Source organism: Tribolium castaneum, chromosome 6 (genome assembly GCF_031307605.1).
Source record: "Tribolium castaneum strain GA2 chromosome 6, icTriCast1.1, whole genome shotgun sequence".
NCBI lineage: Eukaryota > Metazoa > Arthropoda > Insecta > Coleoptera > Tenebrionidae > Tribolium > Tribolium castaneum.
Window position 1 is genome coordinate 504,019 of NC_087399.1, and position 20,190 is coordinate 524,208.

The 20,190-nt window shown below is 34.2% G+C and overlaps 1 protein-coding gene and 1 long non-coding RNA gene across 6 annotated transcripts in view; one reads left to right on the forward strand and one right to left on the reverse strand.

Annotated features, from left to right (window-relative positions):
• The first annotated feature begins 1,741 nt into the window (after positions 1-1,741).
• Positions 1,742-20,190, forward strand: part of LOC103314138 (voltage-dependent T-type calcium channel subunit alpha-1G) — a 59,720-nt gene continuing 41,271 nt past the window's right edge. For all 5 annotated transcript variants that reach the window (XM_064357647.1, XM_064357646.1, XM_064357650.1 and 2 more), the window contains exons 1-2: positions 1,742-2,099; positions 6,530-6,664. In XM_064357647.1, coding sequence (XP_064213717.1) covers positions 1,970-2,099; positions 6,530-6,664 — 265 coding nt within the window. In that variant the 5' untranslated portion in view covers positions 1,742-1,969. The remainder of the gene's footprint in view (positions 2,100-6,529; positions 6,665-20,190) is intronic.
• Positions 16,849-19,047, reverse strand: LOC107398574 (uncharacterized). Its single transcript, XR_001575375.2, has 3 exons — positions 18,811-19,047; positions 17,009-17,415; positions 16,849-16,955 (listed from the first exon to the last, which is right to left on the reverse strand). It is a non-coding gene; the product is annotated as an uncharacterized LOC107398574 (long non-coding RNA).

The window sequence follows — 20,190 nt, forward strand, 5'->3', positions numbered from 1 at the left end:
TTTTATGACGTCAAACAGGGAAGTTAACGCTTGTTCAAAGTTGCATAAAAGGTGATCAACAATTTTTCACCCATTAACATCATCATCAAGGGTTAATACCTGTGTTTTTTATTGATGCTGCCGTTATTTTGATAAAAACTCGAAAATCTTCTCAAAATTCATTATGCATATACAACGTGTTTTTAAATGATTTTCATAAAATATATTAAATAAAAATGTTCTTGTTTTTCTTGATATTATCTAGATTAACAGAGTTTAGGGTGAGTATGTAAAGAGATGATGTGTACAATTAAAAAAAATCATCATACACACTTGATTTTTATGTAAAACTTTCTGTTTGTTCGAATCCGGTGGTCGTTTTTGGATTGTAAATATTGTCTTCATTATGAAAAAGACGAAAACTTTAGAAAAGCCTATAAAATTAGACAAATTTTGCGTTCACATGTTCGTATCTCCTCCTTCTGGATAAAGCTGGAAACTTCATTTTTTTCCAAAAAATTACTCAATGAACGCAGATTTTTGCATAGGCTGAGTTTTAATAAACGAAAAGCAAAAAAATTACATTTTAATAAAGTCAGGGCGGTTAACAGAATACCCATTTTGGTAAAAATTTAGTTAGGGCTCTAAAAATTGAATACTGTTTCTGCAAGTTTTAAGGATTTAAACACGTTTTTAGACCAAAAGTTTAGATTTTCTTTTTGTTTTTATTAAACTAGAACAACAAAGTCACCAAATTTGGTCGAAAATGTCCAAAAATTTACCTTTTCTTAGCGTTTATTCAGTAAAAACTCAATTATTGCGCAAATTTTCTCAAAAAATGAGCTAATAAATAAATCATAGAATTATGTCAAAAATGACATTATTTTTACAAGTTCTGAGGATTAAAACACATTTTTAGACCAAAAATCAAGTTTGTCTTTCAGTTTTTATTAAGCTAGACCGAAAAAATCACAAAATTTGGTCGAAAAAAATTATGAAAAATTTGCCTTTTTTAAGCGATTTTTTAGCAAGTATTCTTGCACAAAATTGTTTAAAAAGTAAGCCAATAAATCATTATTTTTGCAAGTTCTGAGGATTTAAACACGTTTTTAGTCCAAAAATCAAGCTTTTCTTCCTGATTTTATTAAGCTTGAACGAAAAAAATACCAAATTTAGTCGAAAATGACCAAAAATTTACCCTTTCTGAGCGTTTATTTAGCAAAAACTTAATTATTGCTCCAAATTTATCAAAAAGTAAGCCAATAAATCACAGGATTATCTCAAAAATGGTAAGTTTAAGACCAAAAATTTGTTTTTTTTTCCAGATTTTATTAAACTAGAATGAAAAAAAATCACCAAATTTGGTCAAAAATAACCAATTAATGTATGCATTTTATTTCGTGTATTTCGTGTTCAAACAATATGGGAGTATAAAAAACCAATATTCATTATTTGAAAGCTCGATATTTCGAATTTTTGTGGTAAAAGTGTAGAGGTTCTGTATAATTTTTTGGAAAATGTTTTCTTTGAAACTCTCGATTTTTATAGCCCCAGCAGCTGCCATATTGTTTAGAGTTTCGAGTGTCCCAATAAACCCATCAAACGCCCCATCTGCTCGTCTAAAATGGTCTTTGCGACCTTCAAAGCCTGAAATCTGGGCTGTTTTTACCCGCGATAAGCTGAAAACAGTCTCGCAAACATTCAAATGATTTTGATCCATATGGCCCCATATTGACATGCGTACTCTACCACGGCATGCTGGACGCTGTTGCATCTTTAGTCACCCTCCGACAGCAGCACGTCGCGGCGCGAATCTCGAAATCCCGTTGGAGAAAAAAAATCCCCGTTTTCCCACTGAAAAAAGACGCAGAGTGGCATTTTCAGGCTGAAGACTTCAGCGATGGTCGAGGCACAGAGTGGTGCTGCTGATGGACTTTCAGTGATAAAAAAGAACGTGATGTGGTGATAAAGGCGGAAAAGTGCAAGTAAAATGCACTATTATGCCGGAACTGGTTATGCCCATTGCCGGTCTGGATCCGACTCCGGGCTCCATCGCAGGAATTTCCGGAGGGAGCAGGAGCCCTTCGACAGCGGCGAGTCCACGCTTTCGGAACTCGATGGTTGGTGTTTGAATTAACGCTATTTTAAAACGTGTTTGCTAATGTTTATACACAAGGATAATTTATTATTAACTAATCGGTTTGTTTACGACGAAATTTCTCATTTTTAAATACTGAAAATAGAATTTGCACCCTTGGAGAATTCCAGGTCGGTTTTTGGAATTTACGACTCATAAAATTCCATCTCGGCCGCAAAAACATTGATTTACTGGGCATTTGTTCGAAATAATGCCTCCAAGTGGCGGAATATTTAATTGAAACTGATCCAGTTAATAAAAAAATGGGAAAAACAGAGTGATATTCCAACCGACAACCTGTGACAAATACGAAATGTTTTGGAGCGCTGCCAACTGGGGAAAGAAATTTTTATAATCACCTATATGGTCCAGAACGCCTCACTTGTTCAACAAAAACATTTTTTAATTTATCGCCGATTTCAAGATAATGTTCGCGGGTAAAAAGTTGCCAAGTCGAAAACTATCAATTCAGACAGTAAATGTCAGAAAAACTTCTTCGATTTTAAGTCACTTGGCTTACATTTAGTATGTAGTTTTTGTATACAGGGTGAGTCTATTGAAAGTATATTTTTGCTAAGTATATCTCAATAACTGAACGAAATCCTTCTTTAAATAAAATTGGTATGAATATGAAGATTTAAACGTTCTAAATCAATCTATCGGTTTTTTCTAATTTTTCAAAATTTAAAATTTTTTGTTTTTTAATTTGAAAAATTTTCTCAAAAGTAAGCAAAAAATTGTGAAATTAAATCTAAATGGTTTATCTCTGCTGGGTTCCGTAATTTAAATTTTTGCCAAAACAAGCTAAAGAAAATGCAAAATCAAGTCTACACGTCTTTGTTTTTGTTTTTTTTTTGAAAATGTAGAGAATTTGTTACTGAGAAGTTTAAAATCTAAAAACTTTAACAAATCAAAGCAGAAAATTTATGACTTACGTGCGAAATGTATTATGTTCTATGATTTTAAGAGCATTGGAAAATTTTATAAAATTTTGGAAATTTTGTCAAAGCTAAACACAAAATTTCGAAATAACTTATATCCAGAAACTCAGGAAACTTTAGTAAAAAAAGGTTTACAGTGGGTAATTTTTGTTTGTTTTTATGAAAAGATTTTGCCAAAACTTGCTTATTTCTGTGCTTTAAGAGCGTTTTTTTTATTAAAATCGTAATATTTTTGCTAAAAACAAGTCAAAAAATGCAAAATCGGGTCTAAATCGTTTTAAAATTTTGAAAATGTTAATAAATGCAGAGCATTTTTTAATGAAAAACTTTCAAAATTTATTACAAAAAAGTTTATGTGCTACATATTTTTTTGCGAAAGGTATTTTTAGCAGACTCACCCTGTATAATTAATTAAAACCGTTCAGTGAGGCTCTGCGATGAAAATTTGAAATGATAGTTGGAAAATAACGTAAAAATTCTTCGTTTTAATTAATATTTTTTTGGTAAAGAAAACAATTCCAGCGTTTTAATTAAAAATTTCGGTTTGCCAAGTGAAAAATTTCCCCTCCAAGACATGCACTTGAAGCTTTGAATTATTCCGGAGTGCACAAGCGAGTACGAACTAAAATGACAACAAACTAAATCAATACTTTATTCTTATCATTCTTAACTCTCCTCTCAGCTGTGCATAATTGAAATTACAAGAGATGAATTTTGTATTTTCAAACAGTGAGTGTTCATTTAATCCAGCACGGACTAAATTTAATCAAAAAAGAAGCTCTGACAGGGCGTTTGAATGCCGATGCCAGTGCGAATGAATGATTTAGAGCAAATATCAGCTCGAATAAACACGGTTTATTTTTAATGCAACGTTTAAAATAAAACAGCCAAAGAACGAACCGTTTCACCTTTAATTGCATTTCAATTTTTAATAACACACTCACTTTCACGTCCACAAAAAACTAATTATTTTATCGATTAGCCGTGTGTTAACAGTAATACAATTTGTATTTATTCGATCGAATTAAAGCAATTTTTATTGGTAATTTGAGCAAATATTTTGCTGCTGTAATCACCTGAGCGTAATTAATTAATGAAAGTATCCTTGTTCGTATTTGTTCTCGTCCTGGAAGCCGTATTACCTATCCGCTGAAATTTAATATCGGTATTAAGCCGTAATTAGTGAAGTGTGCAACCCGTAACAATTACTAATCCTTGCACAAAGTAGTCTAGCCATATATTCGTACGGAAGCAAAACGCTTTTATTGTTATTATCCGAGAGAAATTACAATAAACTTTATGCTTTAATAACGGTTAAAAGCTCTCCGATTTCGCCTGAAAGACACAAGAAATTATTGTTGGTGCCGTCGATCTAATATTACATGGCACAACACATATTTTCCATTCATTGTAATTTGAATTTCAAATTTCGCTGCACGAAAGATTACCAGCGCACGATTTATTTTACATTAAGATTAGAAAATAGCAATGGGCTCGTTATATTTTCACACACATGTAAATTCAGCATCCTTTTAACCCTAAAAGCGACCTTCCTGCCATGTCAATAGACCCAGCCGTTTCAGAAAACTTACAAAGGATCAATGATTCTCGTGACAGACGTGCCGGTGATTTGTTAGGACCGATAAGGCCTTGATGTTATTGTAAGTGATGAAAGTTTTGAACTTGTACGATAACAAAGTAACTTTCGTTGGGCGCGATTTGAATCTGGGAAAGCAAAGTTTTGACAAAGAATTAGCTTAAAAAATAGAAATATTAGCTTCCCCATAGTGTTGAGGAGAAACATCAAAGGCATATACAGGGTGTAGCGTCTACATCCCACGTTGAAAGTGTTGGTAGTTCTAATAATGATAGTCGTCTGAAAATTTGTATGCAACCATAATCTCGTAGGTCCTGCTCAATGAAAATATTTTCAAGATGGTGACGCTTCCGGTAGCGGAAGTCGCTAACAAATTGCTTATTTTAAATGAAGTTATTTTAAGGTAGTTTTTATAAGCCTTCTCTATACCTAAATTTTGCCGTTTACGAAATATTTAAGGTTTTTGATTTTTTTTTGAATTTGCACCTTACAGTTCAAAAAACGATAACTTTGCCATTTTTTAAAATTCGGAAACATTTTTTAGCTCATTTGAAAGAGGAAGCCTAGGTCTTTCCTTTGGTGTTTTAAAATTTCTAAAAAAGAATAACAAACACCAAATGTTTAAAGTTAAGTTTTCAGAACTTTAAGTACCTATAACTCATTTTTTTCAAATGAAATGCCACAAGTTTTATTTCACTAAATCGAAGAGAATTTAATTCTGCATCGATCTGTATTACCATTCCCTATACTTATGTTTATAAGTTTTCAAGTTACAATAAATTTTTGTTGAAATTGAAAAATGATTAGCTATAGGCTTTTTCTCATAGGTTGCCATGGAAACGAAAAAAAAGTGAGAAATTAAAGTTTTTTAATTGATTTTGTTTTGTTTTTACAGGACGGACAAAACAATTTTGAACAGTTTGTCGTTTGTTTAATCAGAAATGTTTTATGGCCAACTATGCAAAAATAGCTGTGGTTAATAAGAATGTTAAAAAAACAACATAACTCGAAAATTATTACAGATAGGTATAGGGAGTGTTAATACAGATCAATGCAGAAGAAAATTCTCCTCCATTTCGTAAAATAAAAATTGGGACATCCCATTTGAAAAAATTAAGTTATGGGTAGTTGAAGTTGTTCAAACTTAACCTTAAAATCTTTGGGTTTATTAACTTATTTTCCAATTTTGAACACACTGGAGAACAGATATAGGCTTTTTCTTTTAACTCTCCAAATATTATGTCAAAATCTCTAAATCTAGAAGAGTTACCGATTTTTTAAGTGACAGGTGCAAATCCAAAAATTTTCAAAAAATCGTAAATATTTCGAAAACGGTTAAACTTAGGTAACTAATCCAAAAACGCAGTAAAAACACAGCTTTCCATTTAAAATAAGAAAGTTACAACTTTCATTACATCTATGTGGGGTTTATACGGAACAGCCTGTACAATCGGCCATTTCCGAATGAGTAAAGCTCGCTTGTTCCCTTGTTCCTGCGCCCATTACGGCAATAACATTAATGGAAAAAGTCGGTTTAGTTTAAGTCTCCAGATCGTTCCACCAAACGGAAAATTAAATATTGATTGAAAGATTATTTGTCGTCAAAACACAAAATTTCGAGCTGTCTGATGAAACAATTATTGCACTCTCAACTACACTGACCAGAGTAGAATCCATTACTCACCGTCTGTATGCTTATGATGTCAAACAAGTGTATCCAAAATTACCCCAGAAGTTTGATTTACAGCGAAGGTTTTAGTGCAAATAAAGTGTCTAAAAATACCGACCTGGAATTTATTCCCGCACCTGTATGATATTTTAATCTAAAGTTTTGCGAGTAAATAAATTGATTTATCGGATTTTCCTCTGTTCCAGAGTCGGAGTCAGGGTCAGGATCGGGGATTGAAGTCGACCCCAATCTTCCGTACCCTGGAATAGCGCCGATTGCTCTAAGATATCTGTCACAGACCACGAGGCCCAGGAGTTGGTGTCTGGCACTCATCTCCAACCCATATCCTTTACTTTATTAACGCAATTTGCTAGGAATAAGGCAAGACCTCTAGTTAAAACCGCGGATAGAACATTTCGCTTCAGTTTTTTATTATTATTACGCAAAGGTTACCAGCTGGGTGTATTAATATCCCTTGACCTTAAATATGGAGTAATTTCCCTCGAGCTTCAATTATTTAACGTGGTAACATCCGACTCAACAACGAAAGGAAATGCTTTACTGCACTTGGCACAAGTCCAAGATATTTAATGTTTATTACCATGTCGTACTTTCGCGACTAATTCCCCAACTAAATTCGATCAAGCTGGCTTTCAATTTGTCACGAAAAATTCGGTTCCTGTTATTCAAACCGGAACTAAATTGTGACCAAGTCCAATACCAAATTTTTCGTCAGAAAGTGAATTCGAAACTCTAAACCTGTATTAAGCGGAAAAATCCAAATTGTTATTTTTATTTCTCAGTTTTTCCTATATTTTCGGTTTTTTTGTGCCGTTTTAAAATCAAGTTTTAAATTTTAAATCGCATGTACATACAGGGTGATTCTAGTAAAAGTACATTTTTACCATATTTCAAAAACTAATAATCGCATCTGTGAATTTTTTCAGAATTTTTCTCCAATTCCTTATAATTAAAATTAATTTACTAATAAATTAATTTGTTACTGTTAAGTAGCTGAAAAAAATTGCTATTTGTTGTGTCATCTAAAAACAAGTGATGTTTTTTGATTAAAATCTCTAAAAATAATAAATTCAAATAATAGTTGTTTTTTTATATTATACAAGACGAAAAAGAGATTGTTTATATACGAATGAAAAGGTGGACTTCACGAGTAGACACACAATCTTTATCGTCGTGTATAAAATCTTTTTTTTCTAAAGCCGGACTTCAAGTTTAAGAGTAAATAGAGTTTGTTGTTGAAATTTGTAAATTTTTATTTCCCATTACGGTTAAACTGCTATTTTATCTACTCAAAAGAGTTGATAAAGAAATAGTTTAACATCTGCTATAGAAAAAACGTAATTTTGATGCTAGCAAAATTTTTTGTTTCAAGACATTGCTGTTTTAAACTAGCACTAGAAATCACTTTTAAGTATAAGAAAAAATATATTAGTAAGATTTTTTCCAAGGCACATATCGCCCCGAATTTGGTCCGAAATATTTGTGCAAAATTCGCTTCCTGTTTATCCACCCGGCAAATACTTTTGATCATAAAACATAAACAAAAAATTTGAGGAGTCAACACTGACTTCCTTGATGTGCAAAAAACTGGGTTAAAGATGTGGTAAAATACACAGTTTCGTCTAATTCGACAAGTTAACAATTACGCTGAATCCTTGAAGCAAATTTGAAGAGCCTTACTCGAAAAAAGTTTAATTCCTGCTTTGTAGACATTTCATTAAGCGCGATCTGTTCACTTCAATTTTTAATAGAAACAGATAAGCCGAGTGTTTCAATTAAAAAACTCGCACTCGCGAAAAATTTATAACCTGGCACCAGTGGTGCAATCCCCAATTAAAATCTTATTTTTACGCATGAAAATTGGTCGTTTCGTTTAATTGCGGCTTTCAACGAAAACGATAAAGCTAAAAATTCTATCGCAAAGTGTATTTTATTGTGGCGTCATTTCGTCCAAGCCAGAAACTAAAACTTGTTGCAAATCGATCGAAAAAATAAATAAAACGGTTTCCAGTTTTTAGGATTAGCTGTAAATTTATGACTGGATGATGGTTAAAACATCATGCTAGACTTTCCAGATTTGGATTTATGGCAGTTTTTAGCAGCAGGCGCTCAAATGGGATATTTGGGCCTAAGATTAATGAAGGTGATTTATTATTCGGATATTAATTGAATTGTTCCTTGTTTACCCGGTTGCAAGCTTAAATACTTTGGACGGGTCTAATTAACCACGCCATAAAAAACTAGGGAATTGAAGTTTGGCGGTTGGCAGCGAGGTCAACGACCAGCAGCTGTCACATTTCCAATTAAGCGAACTGGCTGACGTGCAAAATCACAAATATATCATCTCTGATGCAAATACAGCGATCTAAATTAATTGCTGGCGATGTTTATACCGAATATCTCTCTGTGTAGTTACGAGGATATGTAACCGGAACCTCAGCCGACGTTTCGAGCATCTGTCGACAAACAAACGCGTTTCCTTCTCGTAAATCAAGTCAAGCAAGCCTTGCCGATGCTTCATTGAATTTCACTGTTTTATTTTTTTGTACGTTAGAATTTAATAATTTTTTCAAGTGTGGTAGTATATTGAGATTTTGCCCTGAGTGGGCCTTTGATCCATTTACTTGGAGCGTCATCTTTTCTGCTTTTGGAGGGTTCTTAAACCCCTTTGAAGCCGCATCTGTTTCACTTACGCCCAGTCTATTTCCGTCCGTTCTCGACATTTTCATTAAAACACCTAAAACTTTTTCAATTATTATGCTGTCAACGGTCGAAACAATGGAATGAGGGCGGTTTTCCTGAATGGTTTCGGTGTGTCGACAGCTCTACTTGTTGAACGCATGTGCCCTTCTATAATATGTATTTTGTTGGCGCTGCTCACGAAGAGATTATTTATTATAACCCGGAATTATGTTGTGTTCCGGGGATTACCAGCGCCGCCATATGCCGGAACGGAACGTGTCACAAGGATATATTAACTTTCGGAGGACGCATTATGTGCCCGATAACGACACTTCAATTGCCTGTTGTGATTCTGACAGCGAGATTTATCGGATTATGCTAATCACACGCAAAAAGATAAAACGGGACGAATAAAGTGCCGTTTAATTTGAGCCATTTGCAGAAAATAATTAATCCATCAGCATCAGCAAAAATATTTCTTCATTCTTCCATATTTTTTTAAATAAATTTAGTATTAATTTGTTTGAAATTTCCAATAATTTCAAGCTTCAGATTTTTTTGTATGTTAAAATCCATTAATAAAGCTTTGGTCCGTGCTTCCAAAAAATTAAACAAATACCCATTGTTTTTTTTTCTGTTTTGTTTTCACTACGGAGGACTATAACTTAGGAGACAAAATACCAGAATTTTCTGAACCTAAAGAAATAGTACGGGAGAGTAAAAATGAGGGCGTTTTGAGCGTCATACCGTCTCTGCGCCAAACCGTTTTAAATTTATTTAAATTCAACCAAAGCACTATTTACTTGGAAAAAATGCAGGAATGTTGAGCTTTGCATTCTTAATAAACTGAGAAAAACTGACGACTAAAATTTTTATAAAAACCATGAGAAAAAAATTATTCAAAATTTAAAGTTTGCGTTTCGTTTCGTATTTTTCAAGACGCTGCGAATACGATTAAAGATACAAGAAAAATGTTTGGAAGAAAGTTGTAGAGAATTGAATTTTCTTTAAAAAAGTCCGCGAAACCATATTTTTACCATCAACGGTTTAGGCCCCACAGGCGATCAAAGTCCCTCGAGCGACCGATTCGTTTCATTTTACCGGTGGTTAAGTAACAGAAAGTTAATTTATACCTAAACTGTAGAAGATGGAAATATGGTGTCGCTGACTTTTTTGTACGAAATTTAATTCTCTACAACTTTTTTTCCAACATTTTTCTTGTATCTGTTACCGTTTTCGCAGCGTTTTGAAAAATATGCGGCGGTGTGCAAATTGGTAAAAGTTTAAAATTTTTTAAAATATAGTTTACGAAAAAATTTTTACATTGTGTTTATGTCTTATTATTGAGAATTTAATACTCTATCTGCCTGTATTTTTTGTATGTCTTGTATTAACCGTTATACAAATAAAATCATTTTTTTAAATTAATTGCTCTGAAAACTTACGTACTGCGCTCTCTGGCGACAATAACGGAACTATCGAGGACAGGAACGTTTTATTTGTACTTAGTTTCATATCCTAGTCTTTTGTTATCCGTATTTCAAAAATTTTAATATTTCTAGTGAAATAAATTCTATTTCTTTCAACAGTAATCTTCTAACACTATTAAAAAAATTGTTGAAGTACATTTGCGAACTTGAGTGTTTGTCTATAACACCCCAACAATAGCAAACTGTAGTTAGCGCTTAGAAATGCGGTTAAATAATAATTAACAAATTGTGGAACTTGGCTTAGTTTCCAACTTCACGTTCTATTTGTGCAGCAACATTCATTAAAATATTTCGTTAGAGTAGGTCTTTTCAACAAAAACCTAATTAAGCTAGTTATAAATTCGCAGTCGAACTGTGAATGGCCACGTATTTTATTTTAAGAATTTGTTGACACAAGCTGTCATACACCAAGTGTAAATATAACAAAAACTGCTCCATTCATCATGGCAGCATCAGCGTAGGCGTTCCCAAAACAAAAAATTCAAAGATTAAGACACGGTAAAAATGTGCAGATTTAATAAACAAGCAGCCATCCATATTAAAAGCGGAAGTCTGCGGTTTTCGCTGTATTAACTAACATCAAAAAGCAATTCGGGGAAGCACAAAGCTAAAAGATCCGGAATGGGCTTAAGGCACTAGTGGTAGGCGCCCGGAAAGGACGAAGGTAATTGAAAATTGGGGTCAGGGGCGTCCGCACTTGTTGACTCTTTGCCAGCTTTCACTGAAAAATTTTCGAAACTGTGCGTCACATTAATAAAAGATGCTGTGGAATCTGCGGATACATTAAAATTTCACTCGGTTTCATCAAAATCGGGCCCGGGCTAATGGAATATTTGCAGACTTGGATATTATTTAGTGCAGGCCAGGACTCGACATTATTGCGTTTTTTCAGCGCATTCGTGACAATTAAAAGCCAAGAAATTGGCTAATTATTCCGGCCAGTAGTCGTAACGTTGAAAAAATTGGATTTTTTTCGTGCTCGTGAAATTCGTTACGAAAGCGAGAGGCGATTTATTATTTTGGATAAATCGACACATCAAGGAGAAACGTCAAGATAACTTGTAATAAAACAAGATGAATTAATAAATGCTTGGCATACTTCAGGGCATCCCAGCTGAGACTTTCTCAGACTGTTTCTTTTTCGTTAAATAAAACGTTAAAAAATCACCACCTACATTACTTTGAGATTTTGAGCTAAAATTTGCCTTCAGCAATTTTCCCGATAGTTTTACTAATTTATTTTTCGAGAATTTGAACTTAACTTGCGTACAATCTAAGAATAAAATAAATAATAACTAGAGACCGGATTTTAGGATTTGCAGTTCTACAGGGTGCTGCATTTTCTATGACCGAATAGGGGATCTCCAAAACTAAAAGGTTTAAAGGAAAACAAGTGACACATTCTCGGGTCCATTTTTTGACAAAATAATTTTAACCAAAACCGCATCCCGCTATCGTCTTTTGTTTTCGACTTATAAACAAAAGTTGACATTTTAGCGAAACCTTAAAAAAACATATCTTCCTTAATATAAAATATACACATTTGAAACAAAAACATTATATAGACACTTTTGTCCAGAAAATTTAATAATGTTATGTTTAACTATAATAAAATAAAGTTTATTTTTTTTTTAATATGAATCATAGGAGGCTGTGATATTTTTGAAATGCTTATTTTCTCTGATTTGATATGTCTATTTGCGTAATACATTCTTTTTAAATATTAAAAAATATAACATATCGCTTTTTTATAGTAGGCCATGAAAAAATTTTAGATTTTGAATTAAAACTATGAAAAATGTGTTACTCAACAAGTTATTTTTAATTTAATGATTTTTTTAAACACTAATTAATTCAAAAACAGCACTACTTTAGTAACCAATCACAAAATTTCTATCTTTTCTGTGAAATAATTTTTCCATGGCCAACTACTTCCAAATATTTTAAATATATTTTTTCATCAAAAGTATATAAAATATCAAACTGTGTTTATATTGTTTTCAGTTCAGAAAAAAATAAGCTTTTTGAAAATGTCATAGCCAACTATGATTCCTATTTGAAAAAATACAACTTTATGTTATTAGCTAAGCAATTGATTAGAAAAAAACGCTGATAAAATTACTAAATTCTGTGTAAAATGTGCCTGTATAATGTCCCCTATTCGGACATTCAAAATGCAGCACCCTGTATAGTTCTTTATTTTATCACTCTTTTAGTTATTCTTACTGTCTTTCTAATTTTTAATAAAAAAAAGGAGTGAAAACAACATTATTTCGTTTTTTTTCGTTAGATTTATTTTTGAATAAGAAACTCTCGTATTTGTTGAAACGCAGCAAATATTTTTCCTTTGTTGGCGAGTTTTTGGCGAGTCGCTGCTGTTGCGGCGGTTGAAATTTGTAATTTACAATGATAGGTTCACCCTCTCTACTAACATTAATTACCGGTCGGGCGAGCGAGTTCGATACTTGTACCCTTTAATTACAAATTGATAGTACAAAGAGCGTGTAGAGAACGTTATTTATTTTTGTAAATATTTCGCAAAATAACGTTTTTGTCCGGTCGCTGTCACAAAACTGTGAGAAAGCTTTTAGTATAAAATTACAGCAGCGATCAATCTGTCGTGGTGTCACGTTTCATGTGTTTTATTTTAAACAATTGTGGAGTTCCTTGCGTCGCCGATAAGACGCTTAATCAATTTGGGCCAACAAAACGAGCTGTTATCAGTGGAAGAGCAACAGGGTATAGGCCGTTGAGCGCCAGTCTGGATGCTGGAACGACGGCCAGGTAATATTGATCCAGCCTCTCCTGAACTCACCTGCCTAGCGCTGCGTCCTATATATAGACGTATTAAACATACATGCGGACACCTACGGGGGCCAACTCACGCCGAACCGGACCTGGACGCCGAACCTGGCCCGAAAATTCCAAAGAAAGAAATGGGATTTTGTTTGACTGATTAAAATTGAAAAGTCGCACAAACACAAAAATGCCACAAAAAACGGATTTTAATTTGCTCTGTTTACCGACCTGCACAGAGTGATAAAAAAAATCAACAGAACGCAGTGATAGACGGCCGAATTTGGGGCACTTAATTAATTGCCTCTCAAAGGTTCAACCGGAGGCAGGCCGCAAATTTAGAATTAATCAAAGTTGTTTGCCAGAAATAAAAAATAAAATAATGATTTTGTTCTGGTTATTGTTTTAATGATAGTGAAGATAATTGGTGATTTTCGTTCCGAACACGCAGTGCTACACCAGCCAAACATTTTAATAATTCATTGATTTTTAGTTGTGTTTTCTTTGCGATGGGAAACATCAATAACTGGTAAATATTTGAGCGTGTGAGCATCAGCGTGAAAAACCGCTGACCTTTCATAAAGGCTTGGCTGCATTGAAATGTAAACCCAAGTCATTGTTTTAGTAGTAAACAACTTGTCCATCATTGTGCCATTAAACCGCTTCAATTTTTGGGTTAATTACTTGTGTTTATTTTGCTTTCACTTGAATTGTGATTAAAAATTCTTGGTCCGTCCTTGCGAAAGTAAACACAGCTTCGAACCGCTGATTTTTCACTCGAAGCGATGCGATTAATTTAATTATCAAACTGCGCCATTGTTAAAAGAAAGGTGGAAACCTAGCCATTATTCTCCCCGAATTGAGAAATTGCGCTCAATTATTCAACGTATGATAGGTATCAACAGATGGTTTGGATGATACACCTTTCCGGACATCAATCACTGGTCGGAAATGGGGCAAAAAAGCCGGCTGGTGGGTGACCGACTTGGGAAGAAAATTGGAAAAACTTTAATTATCTAATAATATGGCATGATTTATTCACACTAGACCTGACGTTCGTCGCTTTAGCAAAGTTTTATGCACTTTACTATGTCTTTAAAATTCTCTACGTTCCTTAAAAATACCAAAAAGTTGAAAGGGCAACGGTTCCAGGTACAGTTTTACCCTAAAAAAAATCATATCTCAAAAACTAAAAGTCGTAGAGCAATGCGGTTTGTTCCATTGAATTCAGCGGCTCATTTTCTGTATTATACTAACTTTTCACGAGATTTAAAATTTTCATTTTTCTTGCTCAAATTTCCTGAGTAACATACTTACTTACCTTCAAAGAGGTGAAAAAAAATTTTTTTTTAAACTAACTCCACCAAATTTTTATGGATTTCTACATGTCTTAACAACCCACAAAAGTTGTTAAAAGTCCACAAAAAGTCCAAATGTTCGATTTTTTGATGTTTGATTTTTTCAATTTTCGTCGCAGTTTTTGTCGGTTTTGGGTACCCGGAACATTTCTCGAGCAATAGCTCCGGAACTATTAGAGATAACCCCATGAAGTGTATTATCGTTGGAAAGCTCTTTAAATTATCTATTTTTTTCAAAAAAGATTATTGTTCTTCGACTAATAGTTTTCGAACAAATTGCTGCTAAATGCAAAAATTGGTAAAATTTTAAAAAATTCTTAACTAAAAAACTGTTGGGAATTTGGCAATTTTCTCGATGCCAATCGATTCCCCGGATCATTTTGCATACGTATGGATTAAAACAGTTCCACTTTTTACAATAGTTTAGCCGTAAATGAGAAAATAAGAAAAAATTAAAAAAAGTTAACACCCCCTCCTCAAAATCGGTCAATTTTTAAAGTGTCTCAAAATCAAATGAAACCTATTCTATCTTATAGGTTTTGATGTGCTCTTTACGATCGAACAAACCGTTTTCTTCTAGCTCTTTTAGTTTGGCCGTAATCGGCGTTTGAAAATTGAATTTTTTTTTGCGAGATATCGCCTTAAGTCCTATGCCATTTTGTAGAGTTTTTTATTCCGGTTATCCTCTATTTTTCCGTTTCTCGATATCTTTAAAAGTTTCGCCGTAATTGACGATTGAAAATTGAAAAAAAGTGAAAATGGAAACCTTTTTTTGCGTTTTTCTCGGAAACTGTAAGACTTAGAGCAACGAACAAAAAACCATCTGATAGCGCTTAATTTTATCTATTTTTTCGACCAAACCCGGAGCCGTTCCGGGCAACGGTTCCGGCTACAGAGGCGATCAAAGTTTTTCACTAAAAAAATTCATAAAAAAAAACTAAAAGTCGTAGAGCATTGCTGTTTGTTCGATTGAATTCTACGGCTCATTTTACATATTATATCGATTTTTCACAAGAATTAAAAATTTAAAATTTTTTGCCTAAATTTAGGGTAGCTATATGTCAGTGAAAAATTTTATTCATTAAAAAAATTCATAACTCGAAAACTAAAAGTCGTAGAGCACTGCGGTTTGTTCCATTGGATTCAGCGGTTCATTTTCTGTATTATACCAACTGTTCATGAGATTTAAAATTTTCAATTTTTTTGCTCAAATTTCCTGAGTAACAAACTTACCTTCAAAGAGGTGAAAACAAATTCCGGAACTATTAGAGATAATCCCATGAAGTGTACTATCGTTGGAAAGCTCTTTTATTTATCTATCTTTTTTAAAAAAGATCATTGTTCTCCGACGTAAAGTCCTCGAGAAAATTGCAAATAAATGGAAAAATAGGTAAATTTAGAAAATGCAATTTTCTAGCCGTTTTAATTATGCACCATAACTTTTAGGTTTTGTTGGAGATGTGTAGTTTAATTCCTGGACTTAAACTCGTGTTGAATTTCCCGTTGGTCGCTAGTGTGTGAGTAATTTGTCCGGATGGCTTCACATCTCGGGCCTGAAAAGCCCAGTGAACTCTCCCTTTTGCTTGTTGCTCCAAACCGCCAATCGCCACCCAATTCCGCCGCCTCTTGCCTATTATGCAAACTCGATTAGCATTATTAAGCGTCGTTTTCCGTTTAAAAAAATTTGAGAAGAAATTTACTTTGTCCAACAAGAGTAGGTCTAATTTCATCGCGCTCCTTACGGCTTTGCCATCTTGGCGCAATGTTTTATTTAACGGATTACTAAATCATGGGGTCAAGTTCGCTTTAAATAAATGAAGTTTCCCGAAACGAGGAAGGTTAAGGAGGCGGATGCGTGTGTGTGTAAAAATAACACGAATTGAAGCCGTGAGACGAAGTAGATATTCATATCTGACTCGGAGCTGTGTTTGTTTACTCTGCGTGTATATTAGCAGCTTTTTGTATATGCTAACGAAATGTGTGTACTGAGCTCCTCTCTACTTGTTTATGAATTCCACCTCGATCGATCGCTAATGGAAATTTTTGCACCGGTTTGCTGACTCTAATTGAATTTCTTTGATTTCCGTTGCGAACGCTGCGACCGTTTCAATTTTCGACAATTATCTCATTCGGGGCGTGCGACTGATTTTGAGGGTTTAAGCACAGAAGAAAACACAGTTTGCACTATCGAATAGCTTTTGTATTTTTTCTCAAACACATGTCAAATAAGACCCGTATGTTTTCTGACGAATGTTTTCGTTAGAATTAGTCGGGCAATAGTGCCCCTACAAAGGGATAAAAAATAAAAATTATTTTCATAGAATTATATAATACATACTTTTTGATGGAACTGCAGAAGCCACATAAAAGACGGAAGTCCAAACCACAACCGCCACCACAAATTTCACCAAAGAGGTTTTTTTGGAATGCATTTTCTTCTTCTCCAAGAACAAACGTACTATAACTTGTAGGGCCATTTTTGAAACGCAAAATAACAGCTAATTTGAACACGTGCAAAATCCATTACAATGGCCTTCGATGAACCGATTTTTGTACAGAAGCCTAATTATCGCAAATTACAAACATATGCTTATCAAATATCAGGAAAATCTTTGGACCGGCGGCAATTTTAGCAACTCACTACTTTACTAACTTTGAAAGTACTCAACCACTTTAAATAATCCTGTCAGGAGAGCTGGTGCCGAGGTGTCGGGGTCAGGTCATCAATTTTAGTTAAGACAAAGTCTGAAAAATAAAATGGAGGTGTGAGTAATCCAGTCCATCAGAGTGAGACGTCCACAATCGCCATTTGTGAACCAATAAATGTAACAGTCGTTAACCCAAAATAATTATGCAAATCTACCATCAATAAAATATGTAATTCGAATAGAATCGGTTGAGCTCTGTCCAAGGGGTTCAAAAGGTTAACAGTCGCAGTCCTGGTCAATAGGACTCCAGGAGCATAGGGAAAACCAGGCAACGGGTTACCCCTTTGCTCATAGATACCATCCAGCCCGCTTGTCTCTGGATCAGCAGCAATCGAGAGACCACCTCGCGGTTCTGACGTGCAATAGGCAACGCTGCCTTGTCATCCACCACTTGTCTTAGGTTGTGCAATGAGTACCCCGGTAATATCCGTCCAGCGTCTACTTCGAGACCCGCAGGTCATTCAACACCAAGCGTGCAATGGATATTATGTTCATGGTACTCGCCTATGACCAACATAAAAAGGGGGCGGTTCCGGGCAGTGCAATGATCACCTTTTTGGCCAACCTGCTCAGCCGCTAATCAAACATAGCCCTAAGCGTGCAATGGAGGCCCTCTTCATAGTGCAGGTGGTGAACAAGTCCCTATAAACCTCATGGCCGCAGCCGTATCTCAGGGGCGGTTCCGGGCAGTGCAATGAACACCTTTTTGGCTAACCTGCTCAACTGCTAATCACACATAGCCCTGAGCGTGCAATGGAAGCCCTCTTCATAGTGCAGGTGGTGAACAAGTCCCTTAACCTCATAGCCGAAGCCGTCTCACGGACCAACGAGCAAGTGCAATGATCACCTTCCAGCGCTCTCCCCACGACCTATTCTGCAACCTAGACCTGGGGGTGCAATGAACGCGGCTGCCTAGTGATCCCCCGCGTCCACAAATAAACATAAACCAGACCTGGAGGCCTCGCGACGCCGCGACCCTCCAGCGTCCCCTGTTGGGTTAATCTCGGCGTGCAATGGGCATTTTCGAGCGCCGCCCCGCCTCAAGCTTAACCGTGGATTAATTAAGGATAGACAGACTAACAAAGTTTAGCTCGACATGTCGGGGCTCAACTCAATCTTATTCATAGTTCGTCAACTCTCAATTCAATATCATTCTCATCAAATATCACCAACTTTAGTATCAACCAATTAAATAAACTATCAACTGATGAATAGCGCATTAATTCAACTTCAGTTTGATATTGTACTCAATACTCACGCAGGTTTCTGATGAACGTTATCAACAATTATAAATATCAACACCGCAGCAATTAAAATAATGATTGAACAACTCACCCTACCGTTGATATGGTAATTATCATAAATCTCTACACCTTATTGGATTGAAAAACCTCACACACCAACAAACTGGGATTACTCAGTGATAACTCACCTTGATTCACTTAAGCAATTACTTTAAGTCACTCTAACTTGGAACTGACTCTAGCTCACACTACCCCTCTAAAGTGTGGGTGAAAACTAAAAACTCATATGCAAAATTGCATATTCGAAGGCGTCTTTCTCACGGTCGACTTGGGGTGGTCTGCTTGTCACCCTGACTAGCTAATAAATTAGGCTCAAGTGTTTATGTTTCTCGAAATAAAAGTCTCGGGGTTTTTTCGGAACTTTACTGACTAATTACCCTAATTATCTACATGCTAATCTATGACGAAAAGTAAAAAAAAACAAACTACCATTAAATTAAGATATAAATAAAAAAAAATTATGACCGCTCGGACTTCATCCTACAAACTAAACATTTTTTTCGCTTTTTTATATAGGCAAAATAATCATAATTCTAATTATTGTTATAATAGTAATTATAGTAACGACCCAATTAGCATAGAAAATTGTGACGGTGACGATAAGTTTGCCTATAAAATAAAAACGATAATTAAACAGTGCTAAGCTGAGCCAAATACTTAAAATGCACCAATAGGTTTGCCTATTAAATAAAAATAACCATTAAATGGATAAAATATGATGAGCTATCAGTTTTCGTTTTTTTGTTGAAGATATTATTGCCAGAAAATACCTGTATAAATCATTTTTGACGAAATGAATTTGTTTTGCTAAAAATGGAAATATTTGAAACCCTCTTTATTTTTTCTAAATTCTTTAATTGAGTAGTATCTTAAATGGGGTTATTTTAACATCCTGCAGTTGTGTTTAACCTTCCTAATTGAAAAAACAACTTTTTTTTTCAATTTTTTTATTAGTATTTTGCTTAAAATCATTACACCAAATTTTTCAATTTCATAGTTATTTTATTATTATTTCGGCTTTTTAGTTTCTTAATTTTCCCATAGAATATCATATTATTTATTTCTTCAACTTTTCAGTTTTTCGTGGCTTTACTGTCTTATTATATTAATGTTCCTACTTTGCAGTTTCATAATTTTTTAGTTATCTCTCTTTCGGTCACTTAGATCTACAGAATTTTAAACTTATTGTTTTTTAGTTGTTTGTATCCTAGTCTAAGTTTTTTATCTTTTCAGTCACTTATTCAAAATCTAATGTTTCAATTTATTAGTATTTCTCTTTTCCAGTGCTATAGTTTTTTTTAGTTTCTCAGTTTTTTAGTCGTTTAGTTTTTCAGAATTTTCTTGTTTTTTTAGTTTTATATTCATTTATTTTGAAATAAAAAATATTTACGTAGCCAAAATTGCTAATTTTGATTTTAAATTTCTTTATTTTATTTATTGTAATTGTAATTATTATTTTTTCTAAACCGACATTGTAGATTTTAATTAAAAAATAAACGTTTCCACCT